This window comes from Mobula birostris, chromosome 31 (assembly GCF_030028105.1).
Source record: "Mobula birostris isolate sMobBir1 chromosome 31, sMobBir1.hap1, whole genome shotgun sequence".
NCBI classification, from domain to species: Eukaryota; Metazoa; Chordata; class Chondrichthyes; order Myliobatiformes; family Myliobatidae; genus Mobula; species Mobula birostris.
Window position 1 is genome coordinate 18,730,414 of NC_092400.1, and position 13,808 is coordinate 18,744,221.

A 13,808-nucleotide genomic window follows, 5' to 3' on the forward strand; every position below is an offset into this window, starting at 1 on the left:
TGCTCAGTACTGTTGCCACAAAACAAACCAAATTTCATGACATACATGAGTGATGATAAACCTGATTCTGATGTGGGTCTCTGTTGTGGACTGAGAGTGGGAAGGGGGCAGGGAGAGGAGAATCATGGTTGGGGAAAGGGGAAGGGAGAGGGGACGGAGTGGGAAGCACCAGAGAGACATTCTGTAATGAATAATAAACCGACTGTTTGGAATCAAACGACCTTGCCTGGTGTCTCAGTGCAGGGCGTGCAGGCACCCGTGCAAACTACCCCCCCCCCCCACCCCCCCCGGCTCCTGGCATCCCCTTCCCTGCCAGCTACAAACTGGCTCTCCACTCCACGTTGACGAATGCAGTACTTAGGTACCCTAGCTATATATAAATGTGCATAAGACTTCTGCATACTACTGTACGAGGGAGGAAAGGGTTAGATTGGTCCGGGAGTAGGTTAAAAGGTCGGCACAACATTGTGGGCTGAAGGGCCAGAATTGTGCTATACTGTCTCGTTTCTGTGTTCTTAAAAACTGAGAGTGATACAGCACAGAAAAAGGCCCTTAGGCCTAACTGGTCCATGGTGCCGGTCTAAACTAGTCCTATTTGATCCACAAAATCATTCCTATCCTTGAAAACATCCAAACAACTTTTAAATGCAGTTATTGTACCTGTACACTGGCAGCTTGTTCCACATATACGTCGCCCCCTGCAGGAAGGAGTTGCCCCTTGGATCCTTTTTTAGCCTTCCATCTCGCACCAGGTCTCGATAGAGTCACCATACAATCTCAGTCAGCGGGGGCTGATGTAGATGGGATGGCTGCTTTGCCAAACCCTTCCATTCAATCAGGAAGTATGGCCTTGAATATCCAGTCACCTGTCACTTTAATATTCCTCCCCCCCCCCCACCAGTCCTTGGTCAGCTACACCGTTCCAGCTAAATAGAGTGCAACATCAGGGGATGACATTTCACTTTCACCCTCCTATCAGACGCAAGTCTTCTGCACTGGGTGCTCAATTTCACGAGTGAAACTCTGCCGGCAGACACTAAGCATTAATTTCAGATTTGTTGTATCTGCAGCATTTTTATTTTGCAATTTCAGGTATTTTTTTCCCCAGCTCCTCCCACTTAGAGCTTTGCTGTATTTTACAAGTTACATGCCAAGGCTAGTTCACAAACCCATGACTTCTGTACGGGGTCTTTCTTTTTTTTTATGTTAAATTTAAAATGGCTTCTTTGTTATGTTATACTGGGGAATGCTTCTATGTTATGTTAAATGCTGAGAAAGTCTCCAGCTAGACATTTGCTTGGGTTAATACAGATAGCAGGCTGCTATTAGCCAATGGGTATTCATGTATCAGTTTGTTTTCGGATACCATGCTGTCTCATATGCCTGGGGACGGGGATTTAGCGGGGAAGACGGAGGAGAGACGGGGAGGACGGAGGAGAGACGGGGAGTCGGAGGAGGAGAGACGGGGAGGACAGCGGACGTGCGGAAAGGCTCTGGTCGATCACTCCGGGTGATCCCGAGCCGTAAGTCGACAGGATCCGGGCGGTCGTCAGGAATCGATTGAGCTCCGACGGTTGTGCACGAAGAACTTGGACTTTGATAAGTCTGGCACCTTTTTTTTCCTTACTTCCTTTTCTGTATCAAATTTATATTAATGTCATAGACTTAGTAATATCTATAAAGTATACCTGGTAAAACATATTGGCTGTGCTGGCTGATGATCGATGTTTGGGATTGATTCGGGCGGCAACCGACTCCGTGGGAAGCGTTGAGGCAGGTGCTGGGTGGGGTTTCCCCTGGACATATACGAGCCAATATAACTGAGTGTTACACTTCTAACACGTAGAAGGACAGGCAGAGTGGTTCCTGGTCGCAGACCATCAGCATCCCACAACCAGCCATAGGTCTGAGTTATGAAACTCCCTCGTTATCAATACTACAGGAGTACCTTCACAACACCAGTTGTAATATCCTTCTTCTCAAGGGCACTTGAGTTGGGCAATGAAATCAGGCCTTGTAGGCAAGGCCCACAGTCCATATATGAAGAAGATGAAAAAACAGAATAAAATGTAGTTGAAGCCAATGTCTACTGGCGCTCTAATGTTCTCTTCCCTTGGGGAGTGAAGAAATGCATGCAATTGTTTTAAAGGAAGTGTTAGATTCTCCAAGAGGGCCACAATCTTGTTGGGGTTTGGAGGCTTGCGTGCCTCATTGACCCAGAAGCTGGTTGGCTGGAGTCAGGGCTTTCTGCTTTGGCTCTTGGTCAGGTCACCCATGCCAAAGAGGTGAAAGGGTGGAGGCCAGGCTAAGAGTGGCCCACAGGCCCGCCAGTTCTGAGGGTTCAACCCTGACCGGTCAAACAAACTTGTTACAGAAACAGCAACGAAGAATCCTTCTACATCTGAGTGTGACGGTGTTCCTGAGCCTCCACCCGGGACTTGCATTGGTGAAAACCCAGAGGAAGCTACCGACATAACGAAGGAAGGCCTGACCACCGCCTGAGACGGAGGACCTTCATTGCTGCCCTAAATGCCAGCGGCATACCGGCCAGCAAGTAAATTGTAAATACAATCGACTATTGAAACAGGAATTGAAATATTTGGTCCAATCCTATGCATATTTAAGGTCTTCCTGGTTTCCAACAAAATTACCAATGATTTCTTTTAACACATAAATAGCTGACTGTAAAAAAAAGGCAATGCTAAACCTCAGACCAATAGTAGTTCTAGTTACAGTAGCTCTATTGTCACTAAGTGCACAGAATTGAGTCCATGTGGTGCCTCTCTCTTCACTTCTGTCGTTCTTGCCGTTAAATGTTACCACCAGTGCTTTATAAAACGAATGTTATTAAAGCATCTTGTTAACTTTCACTTTCCCGGCACCCGGCTAGCTCAGGAGTCATCCCTGAGGATTCTCTCAAGTTCAAGTCCGTTGGAACCTCTTCTCATTTCATCTTCACACACTTATATTTTGTGTCAGTCACTAAACTCCACATCATCCACATTTCTGCCGGGTTCAGTTTGTGCACCACGATGAGGTCTTTATATAAGCATGGGTGAAATGCGAACGCGTGAGGTACCCCAAGGGTCTTGAAGCCCATGTGTGGGGTTGGCCTTATCCCCAACTGTACCAAACACATCCCGACAAACACATCATCTATTGGGAAAAGATCTATTTTGGATGCTGCCTTATGCAGGCGTAATACAGTTTTCCTAGACATTATGTAGCCACCACCACCAGCGTAGGGGGGGTATGTTTTATGTTTGTACATGACCTCAGGAATAAAATACTTAATTTTCTTATTCCTTTTGGGTCTTGCATTGTAAATGATGTGCCCAGCCAAAAGGTCCTGATTTGGGTCTAAACCCTTGAGATATTCCAGCACATTCATGGTGTTCACAAAGACATCATCATCTCCCTTTAAAACAAACTTTGCCGAGTGGCAGTCTGCAGCAAACCATCGGAGTAAGTGAATCTCCTTCAACGTCAAGTTGAAAAAGCTGTCCTGGAAGTCCCACTGAAGGATGTCACCAAACTGCCTGGTCTCATAGGCCAACATCTGTTGCAGTGGCTGACCTCGGTAGTCCTTGATATCGCCCAAAAGAAACACCAGTTTGATTTCAACTCCATTGATAACCCCTGCCTTTCCCCAGGTGTTTCGAATTGTGATTCGCCTGTCTATGTTGGAAGCTAATGATTTAATAGCTAATAATAGAAACAATTCTTTTGTACACTGCTTTGGTTTCAGCAAAGTCCGGAAAGTTCTGCAGTGTTTATACTCCAAGAAGTTCTGGTATACCTTGGGCAGCGTTGCAGACTTGTTGGAGTATTCCGTATTTGGTAAGCACAGGGTTGTCTCGGTCATGTTAACAGTAACTGTAGGGACCACAGCACGTTGACTCCTTTCCTTATCCTTGTCGACCGTGACAATTCCACTTTGCCATTTGAGAACCAGCAAGAATATGGATGCCGTCAAAGCAAGGTATAGTGTTCTTCTTCTTTTCCTCAAAGGCATTCTGAGAGGACCCAGCTAGGATAGCATTCTGTAAGGTAGAGATAAAACACAGAATGAGTTTGAAAACGTTCTACTTTCTTAGAGGTAGCAACAATCACAAGTTTCTACAGCTGCTTTCCCAGACACCCCAAGTGGTGTAGAAGGTTAATAAATTGAATTTAATTGGTTTAACTACACCAGAGCTTTTATGTGTATCTTTCAAAAATACTGCTATGTTAATTATGTGTACTTTTATAATGACTTAGATATTTCCATGTTCTATAGATTTTATTGAAGATTTTATTGCTTGAGTATTCAATGCTTGCTGACTGCTTTGACAGATGGCTTAATGATTCTCCCTTCAGTGGTCGACGTATCTGCTCTGGGTCTCGAAGCACCTTCAATAACTCCAAAAGACTGAGGTTAGGTAAAATACCAAAAGGCTTTTATTCGCGGTACAACACGACCTCCATGGTGAGTGTCTGCCCCCGGACTGAGGGGGAGGGGCAAGAGAAATCACCTTTATACAGGACTCTGTGGGAGGAGCCGCAGGGGCAGTCAGCAGAGGGGCGTGTCCGGACAGTTAACCCAGTTACAACATATATATGGTTTACCACAGTCTCAGATCGAGTACAGACCTCAAATTTCCCAGCATGCATCTCACATACTGCCAGAGCTCAAAGGCCAATTATTGATACAGAGATTCTGACAATTTTTTTTTCATTATTTAAAAAAGAATGAATCTGCTTTTGGATGGGAATATCATCTCAATGGCAAACCACTAAAATTGCAATGTACAGTACGGTGCAAAAGTTTTAGGCTCATATATATATATATAGCTAGGGCGCCTAAGACTGCTGCACGGTTCTGTAGTAATTTAATGTATTGCACTGTACTGCTACTGCAAAAGAAAAACAAATTTCATGATATTATGTGAATGATGATAAACCTGGTTCTGATATGGGTCTCTATTGTGGACTGAGAGTGGGAAGGGGGCAGGGAGAAGGGAATCATGGTTGGAGAAAGGGAAAGGGGAAGGAGGAGAGGCATTCTGTAGTGATCAATAAACCAACTGTTTGGAATCCAAAGACCTTGCCTGGGGTCTCAGGGCTGGGTCTGTCTGCACCCGCACCCCCCCCGCCCTGCCCCAGAACTCCTTCTCTGCCACCTGTCCCCCCCCCCACCCCCCACTCCGCACTGCTCCACCCTCACCATTCCCCACATCCTTTGCTCCCACCAGATTTACAAACCCGCTCTCCACTCCACGGTGACAAATACAGTACTGAGCAAAAGTCGTAGGCAACCTAGCTCTATATGTGTGCCTCAGACTTCTCCACAGCACTGTACGTACAGTTATAACACTGAGAACTACAACCAATTTAGAGACATAGGATCAAACGGCATCGAAACAGGCCCGTTTCCCCTTTGTGTTAGACCACATTTAGACCATTGTGTTTCGTCCTGGTCGCCTCATTATAAGGAGGGCGTGGAAGCTTTAGAGAGAGTGCAGGGGAGATTTACCATGATGTTGCCTAGATTAGAAAGCATGTCTTATGTGGAAAGGCTGTGTGAGATAGGGCTTTTCTCTCTGGAGCAAAGGAGGGTGAGAGGTGACTTGATAGAGGTGTATAAGATGCTAAAATACAGCACCTCTTTTTCCCAGGGCAGGAATGGCTAATATGAGAGGGCATAATTTCAAGATCAAGATTGGAGAGAATGGTGGGTGTGTAGAACATCCTGCCAGGGGTGGTGGTACAGGCAGATATATTAAAGACATTTAACAGACACTTAGGTAGGAACACGGATTAAAGAAAACACAGGGTTAAGGGTTAAATTGACCTTGGAGTAGGTTAAGGGACTGGCACGACATCGTGGGCTGAAGGGCCTGTACTGTGCTGTACTGTTCTGTTCTGTGTTCTGTGTGTCATTGATCATCACGTGTTTAATTCATTCCCCCTTCCCCCATTCCCATCAGCTCCCTCCAGATTCTACCACACATCTCTAAACACGATGCAATTTACAGAGGCCAATTAACCTCCCAACTCACGTGCCTGTGGGCGCACAGGGCGAAGCCCAGTGGGGAAGCTCCACCTGAGAACACCGGGACAGCACGAAGAAAAGTTTCTTAGCTGACATTAGACCACAGTCTGCTCTCTGAGGTGGACATTTCAAAGACAGGCTGAGATTGGTCACGAAGGAATGTTGCTTGTTTATCTCTACACATGTGTACGGTTGAGTTATAATAAACTTGAACTTGTACTCTCATCAGTGTTTAATCTACAGTCAACATTGCCAAAGCTTATTGTTTTGTCATTGCCATGTTACTCAAAGTTCAAAGTGCATTTATTAACAAAGTGCATATACATTTTACAACCTTGAGATTTGTCTCCTAACAGGCAGGACTTCCTTTAGATCAGGGGTTCCCAACCAGGGGTTCACGGACCTCTTGCTTAATGGTATTGGTCCATGACATAAAAAAAATCTCTGGGAACGCTTGCTTCAGACCCAAAATTCCGGCTTGACAGTCTGAAGGTCCATCCCAGCCTCAAATCTGTTTAATGACTCAGGCTCCACAGCCCTCTGGAGTCGACAGTACCAAAGATTCCCCGCCCTCTGAGGGAAGGAATTCTTTCTTTTTTCGATATTAAATGTTGTGTCTCTAATTCTAAACAAAAGCTGCATGCTGTATTGTATTTATTTAATAGGATACCCGTAAGATAGTGATGGGTTGGCTTTAAATGCAGCATTGAAGATTCTATTAAAAACAATTCCTTTCAATAGTCAATATATTCGTTAATTATCTCATTTTGTGATGTCATATATAACATTAATGATGTTATGCTTCTTAGAAATTCCGGCAAATGGAGCACTAACAGATGGGCGCTTTGATTGCACCAATTCTTCTACCCTTTTCCGAGGAACATCACCTTGTCACGGTGGAGAGGCTTGTGACTTCCGGAGGTCCGGAGAGTGATTCTGGCTGGAGTTTCGGCATCTGGCGCTCAGCTCCTGGTAGAGTCATCCAGGGTGGTAAGGTCGAGGGGGGAAGTTCCGGGCGAAGAGCAATCCAACCAAGACCTCAGCTTTGGAGCTGGTGGAAGATGATGACACATTACAACGACAGTGAAAGCAGATTGGCTGCAGTCATCTTCCTTTGGACTCTGACCCCAAAGTCTCAAGGATCATGTGGAGGCTGCCTGCCCATCAGCCTCCCCATGTTAAACAAAGCCACACATGAGCGTTCTCCATTAGGTGAAACTGGATTAAGTCCCGTGGCGATCAACAAGTGATGAAGGAGACAGGATTGGATCAGCCTTTACAGCCACCTGCGGACCCACCAATAGACAACCCCTTAGGAAAACATCAGACTCAACTCGAGTGATTGCACAACTATTACTTCTGCTTTTCTACTGATGTTTGGATGAAAACATCATTCTTCTGTACAGCAAAGTAAACAGAATGACTTCCCATAGGAATGAATCAAAGCAGATTGCACCACAGAATATTCCAATTTTTTAAAAAAATAAAGTTAAACTTTATTAAACTTCTCCTTGAGCCAGCTGAACTTGGTTTACTGTGATGTTGACTCTCATTAAAGATGGAGTCCCAACCTACGGTTCACGGACCCCTCAGTTAACGGTCGGGGTCCGTAGCGTTCAAAAGGTTGAGGACCCCCTCTAGAAGATGGCAGTTAGTCTGAACTCTACCAATAACCCAATTCAATCTCCTCTTTGTAAGTTGAGTAAAATCAATATCATCAATGCAAAATCAGTAGTGAAAAAAAAAAACAGGGAACTATTCCATGTTTGTATCGGATAGTTCTTGGGCAAAAATTTTAACATTTGGGATTAGCAGAATTCTAAGGCCAATCTCTCTTCTGTTTAAGTTCAAAAGTGTGGCCTAATTCAATTCAGTTCTAGTAATGGATGTCTCCACCAATTTTGCTGGGGTTTATGAAAATCTCCTGGGTCCTCTTTTGGATCCTAGTACAATAAAATGAATTCTCAACCTCACAATCTACCTTGTCATGGCCTTGCGCATTATTTGTCTGCCTGTACTGCACTTTCTCCGCAACTGTGACACTTCATTCTGCATTCCGTTAGTGGTTTTCCTTCAACAACCTTAATGTCCTAATGTGTTGACATGATTTGCATGGAAGCCATGCTAAACAAAGTTTTTCACTGTATGTGTGACAATAATAAACCATTTTTACCAAGCTACTAATCTAAGAAATGTAAAGCAAGTGAACCTTTTGGAAAGAGGCCCCAGAATCCCACCTTTCTCAGCAGATCCCGGAAAGACCATAAAATCCTACACCTTTAGATATTAAGAAGTATGGTCTTGTGGTCTAAGTATGGGATTAATGGGCGAAAATGGTGATGAAGTTCAAAAGAAAGCCATTGCCAAGTTTAGCAGGCAATGTTTTCAGTATAAGCTGGTGGTCTTTAAATTGCGCGACTCTTCCGTTATTCAACTGTGGATTGTATAAAACTTCATTTTCAGGATCAAATTTCATTGCTCCCTTTCTGCCCAACTGAACTAATAATAACATCCTGAAGTCCAAAGAATTCTACCCCACTGTCAAGTGCATAGACAATCTTCGTAAATGTCTTTAGTGAGCCCTCTATATTTAAGTATTAGTCATGAACGTACACAACAAGAAGCAAGGCTCCACAATCTCTGGGGTCTCTTGCACCATTAGACCGATTGTTATGTGGAACATTGTTAAATATAGATTGCTGAAATCTATCCATGCAACATCAGATACACTTCACCCCTTAATAACTCTTCAAAAACTTCAATGAAGGTGATAAGATATGACCTTTTCTTCATATATCCATGGTGTTCCTTGCATAAACTGTGCCTTTCCCAAACACGGTTTATACTGTCACTCACAGCAATGATTCCAAAACTTTTCTCCCACAGAATTCAAACTCTAATTACTCAATTAATTCCTTCCTCCACTTTTAAACAACGGCAGATGTTGTCTGTCCTCCACTTTTCCAGCATTACTCCTGTGGACAGGGTTGATTGAATCATCTGTGCCTGCGTAACTTTCTCTCTTGCTTCTTTCAACAGATCTTCCCAGTCTTGTGATTGGTTCATGTTCAAAGATGCTAACCTCAACATAATTGAAGAAGAAGAAGAACATACAGAGGAAGATTTACTGGAATGTTACCTGGGTTTCAGAGAAAGGTTGAACAAGTTAGGTCTTTATTCTTCGGAGTGTAGAAGGTTGAGGGGGGACTTGATAGAGGTATTTAAAATTATGAGGGGGATAGATAGAGTTGACGTAGATAGGTTTTTTCCATTGAGAGTAGGGGAGATTCAAACAAGAGGACATGAGTTGAGAGTTAAAGGGCAAAAGTTTAGGGGTAACATGAGGGGGAACTTCTTTACTCAGAGAGAAGTAGCTGTGTGGAACAAGCTTCCAGCAGAAGTAGTTGAGGCAGGTTCGATGTTGTCATTTAAAGTTAAATTGGATAGCTATATGGACAGGAAAGGAATGGAGGGTTATGGGCTGAGTGCAGGTCAGTGGGACTAGGTGAGAGTAAGCGTTCAGCACGGACTAGAAGGGCAGAGATGGCCTTTTTCCGTTCTGTAGTTGTTATATGGTTATATGGTTATAATTCTCCCCTTACTAAACTTATCACATCGATTACTTCGCACATTTCCTCCTTGTCTACAAGATTGACATCATCCCTTTCTTATGTAAAGACACCTGCAAACATTTCATTAAGAATGAAGTGCAGGTCAGGTAGTTTTGAGGAAGTAGAGAGGCTATAGAAGGACTTAGACAGATAAGGAGAATGGACAAAGAAGTGGCAGATGGAGTACAGTGTTGGGAGGTGTAATATCATGCACTTCAATGGAAGAAATAGAAGCATAGACTAATTTTCTAAATGGAGAGAAAATTCAAAAACATGAAAAAGAGGCTTGGGAGTCTTCCTGCAGGATTCCTCAAAGGTCAATTTGCAGATTGAGTTGGTGGTGAGGAAGACAAATGTGATGCTAGCATTCATTTCAAGAGGACTGGAATATAAAAGCAAGGATGTAATGTTCAGGGTTTATAAAGCACTGGTGAGATCTCACTTGGGGTACAGTGAGTGGTTTTTGGCCCCATATCTAAGAAAGAATGAGCTAACATTGGAGAAGGTCCACAAATATGATACTGGGAGTGAAAGGCTTGTCATATGAGGAGCGCTTGATGGCTCTGGGCCTCTAATCACTGGAATTCAGAAGCCTATCAAATGTTGAAAGACTTTGATAGAGTAAATGTAGAGAGGATGTTTCCTTTGGTGGGAGAGTCTCAGATCAGAGCACACAGACTCAAAATGGAGGGGTGTCCTCTTAGAATGGAGATGAGGAGGAATTTCTTGAGCCAGAGAATGGTGAATTTCTGGAACTCTCTGCCACAGGCAGCTGTGGAGGCCAAGTCTTTATGTATATTTAAGGCAGAGGTTGATGGATTCGTGACTGGTCAGGGCATGAAGGGATATGGGGAGAAGGCAAGAGATTGAGGCTGACAAGAAAATGGATCAAACGTGATGAAATGGCAGAGCGGACTCAATGGGCCAAATGGCCTACTTCTGCTCCTGTATTTTATGGTCTTATGGTCTAAGACTATTCCCATTGGATCTACCTGTTCCCAGTAGGTTCAATCTTCTCCTTAGTTATCCTTTTGCTCTTTAAGTAGTTAGAAAACATTCTTGGATTTTCTTTCACTTGGTCTGCCAATGGTCCCCCCCAACCATAGTTTCCTTGTTTTCTTCATACCCTTTTAAGTTCACTCTCACACTTCCTATACTTTTCCGAGCAACACACACAAAATGCTGGAGGAACTCAGCGGGCCAGGCAGCATCTATGGAAAAGAGTGCAGTCAATATTTTGGACCAACACCCTTCAGCAGGACTGGAGAAAAAAAAGATGTGGAATAGATTTAGGAGGTGGGGGGGGGGGAAGGGAGAGAGAAAAACACAAGGTTAAAGGTGAAACTGGGAGGGGGAGGGGTGAAGTAAAGAGCGGGGAGGTCGATTGGTGAAAGAGATACAAGGCTGGAGAAGGAGAATCTGATAGAAGACAGAAGGCCAAGGAAGAAAGAAAAGGGAGGAGGAGGACCAGAGGGAGGCGATGGGTGGGCAAGGAAATAAGGTGAGAGAGGGAAAAGGGGATGGGGAATGGTGAAGGGGGGGATTACCAGAAGTTTGAGAAATCGACGTTCATGCCATCAGGTTGGAGGCGACCCAAACGGAATATAAGGTGTTGTTCCTCCAACCTGAGTGTGACCTCATCACGACAGTAGAGGAGGCCATGGATTGACATATCGGAATGGGAATAGGAAGCGGAATTAAAATTGGTAGCCACTGCGAGATCCCGCTTATTCTGGTGGACAGAGCGAAGGTGGTCAGTGGAGCAGTCTCCCAATCTACATCGGGTCTCATCGATATACAGGAGGCCACACCGGGAGCACCGGACCCTGTAAATAACCCCAGCAGACTCACAGGTGAAGTGTAGCCTCACCTGGAAGGACTGTTTGGGGCTCGGAATGGTAGTGAGGGAGGAGGTGTAGGGGCAGGTGTAGCACTTGTTCCGCTTGCAAGGATAAGTGCTGGGAGGGAGATCAGTGGGGAGGGGCAAATGGACAAGGGAATCACGTAGGGAGCAATCCCTGTGGAAAGCAGAAAGTGGGAGGTGGGGGAGGGGATGGGAGGGAAAGATGTGCTTGGTGGTGGGATCCCATTGGAGATGGCAGAAGTTCCGGAGAATTGCGTGCTGGGCACGGAGGCTGACGGGGTGGTAGGTGAGGCACCTGCAGCTTGCCTATACTTTTACAGACATTTTGTTGTATTAGGTCTCAGCACCTGACCCAAATTTCCACACTCATAGTTGTCTCAAGGACTTTGTCTCAGAGGGCTCAAGATTCATCAGTTCTGACCATTTTCTTGATGAGAACAGATTTACCTTGAATGCCTTTCGTTGCACTGACATAAGTTCCTGCTTTCAATATCACTTTGCTTAAATCACCTTTCAGCCTTGTAAAACCTGACCTTGCCACAGCTTAGAACTTTTAGTTAGACCTTTCCCAGAAAGACCTCAGCTGCCGAGAGCTGTGAACTCATCTCAGCACGTCATGAAACCGGCCTCCCCTCCACAGACTCTGTCTGCACTTCTCACTGCCTCGGAAAAGCAGCTGATGAAGGGAGTCGGCCCGAAACAGCAACTGTTTACTCATCTCTGCCTGACCTGCTGAGATCCTCCTGCATTCTGTGTGTCGTGCCTCCTGCAGGTCTGTGAGCAAAATCAATGATCCCACCCATTCTGGGCATTCTTTCTTCTCTCCCCCTCCCATCAGGGAAAGAATACAATAACCAGAAAGTATGTACCACCAGGCTCAAAAGCACAGCATCTATCTCATGATTATAATGAACTTCCTGTATGATAAGATGGACCCTTGACCTCACTATCGACATCTCCGTGCCTTGCACCTTTACGTCTGCCTGCACCATGCCTTTCTCAGTGACTGTAATACATCATTCTGTCGTCTGTTACTGCCTTTCCCTTGTACCGTCTTGATATACTGATGCGGCATTCTTCATTGTAGCTCAGTGCACGTGACGAGAATAAAGAAATTAATTAAAATATTTTACAGGGAACTGAATTAAGATCGCAAAAGTGCCCTTCCACTAATATTTCTCCCACCATTATTCCTTAAAATTAAATGCAAAGTTGTCATCTCTTGCCTGTATAAGAAGTCCTTCTGAATGGAGCGTAAGAACTCTACTCCCCTGAGACCATTTACACCGATTATATCCCAGGTAAGAGTTGGACTGGTGAGAAATCTGCCTGAAAACCTTGTTCTGAATTACCCCAAGACTGACTGCAGGCCTCCTATACCCTCCAATAATGTACTTGTCAGTTATTTGTATTCAGGCCATTTGGCCTTATTGGATGATTATGTTGACATAGAAATGCAGTAATTATTTCTTTAACCAGTTTTGCCATTCTCTCTTTCGTTTTTATTCCCATTGTAATATCATGTTTATATAGGTATCCGTTAGTCTTGTGAGACCATGGATTTGCGCCTTGAAAGGGCGCAGGTCTGGGCAAGGTTGTATGGAAGACCGGCAGTTGCCCATGCGGCAAGTCTCCCCTCTCCATGCCACTGATGTTGTCCAAGGGAAGGGCATTAGGACCCATACGGCTTGGCACCGGTGTCATCGCAGAGCAATGTGTGGTTAAGTGCCTTGCTCAAGGACACAACACGCTGCCTCAGCTGAGGCTCGACCTTCAGATCACTAGACTGATGCCTTAACCACCTGGCCACGTGCCAACACGAATGTGATAACCATGTAAACAGGATAATTACATTACCATTCTTTCTTCTTTAATCCAAAATTTTATCATGACAAGAATTTACAATTTTGTGAGGCTAATTGTACGCCTGGTACATTTGCCCTTTACACATGTTTCCTGAATGCAGATATATATTGATATACGCTGGTGGATTCTCTTTCCATCCGCCTTTCCAAACATCATTTGCTCTGCTTCCAAGTTCCCTTACTAATATTTTACCTTCTGATTTCAGATCCGCTGTTCTTTCTGCAATTATCACCCAGGCTCCCATCCCTCTGCCAAACTCATTCTAAATTGAACCTGGTAATTCTATACACGGGAAAGTATTGGGAATAGTCACGTCAAAGAGTCTTCAACCTGACACGATCTTTTCACAGATGCTGCCCGATTTGCTGAGTGTGTCCAGTATCTTGTATCTTTGTTTTACACTTCCAACACCTGCATTTAAAAAATATTTCAA

The 13,808-nt window shown here is 44.5% G+C and overlaps 2 protein-coding genes across 2 annotated transcripts in view; both read right to left on the reverse strand.

Annotated features, from left to right (window-relative positions):
• The window catches only part of LOC140190963 (N-acetyllactosaminide beta-1,3-N-acetylglucosaminyltransferase 4-like), a 36,541-nt gene extending 32,632 nt beyond the window's left edge, over nt 1-3,909 (reverse strand). Inside the window, exon 1 of the mRNA XM_072247971.1 lies at nt 1,689-3,909. Within this exon, the coding sequence (XP_072104072.1) occupies nt 2,945-3,865 (921 nt within the window). The 5' untranslated portion in view covers nt 3,866-3,909 and the 3' untranslated portion in view covers nt 1,689-2,944. The remainder of the gene's footprint in view (nt 1-1,688) is intronic.
• A 3,139-nt stretch (nt 3,910-7,048) lies between these two features.
• Nucleotides 7,049-13,808, reverse strand: part of LOC140190962 (leucine-rich repeat-containing protein 43-like) — a 71,206-nt gene continuing 64,446 nt past the window's right edge. The window contains exon 12 of the transcript XR_011883727.1: nt 7,049-7,085. The gene's annotated coding sequence lies outside the window, so the exon portion shown is untranslated. The remainder of the gene's footprint in view (nt 7,086-13,808) is intronic.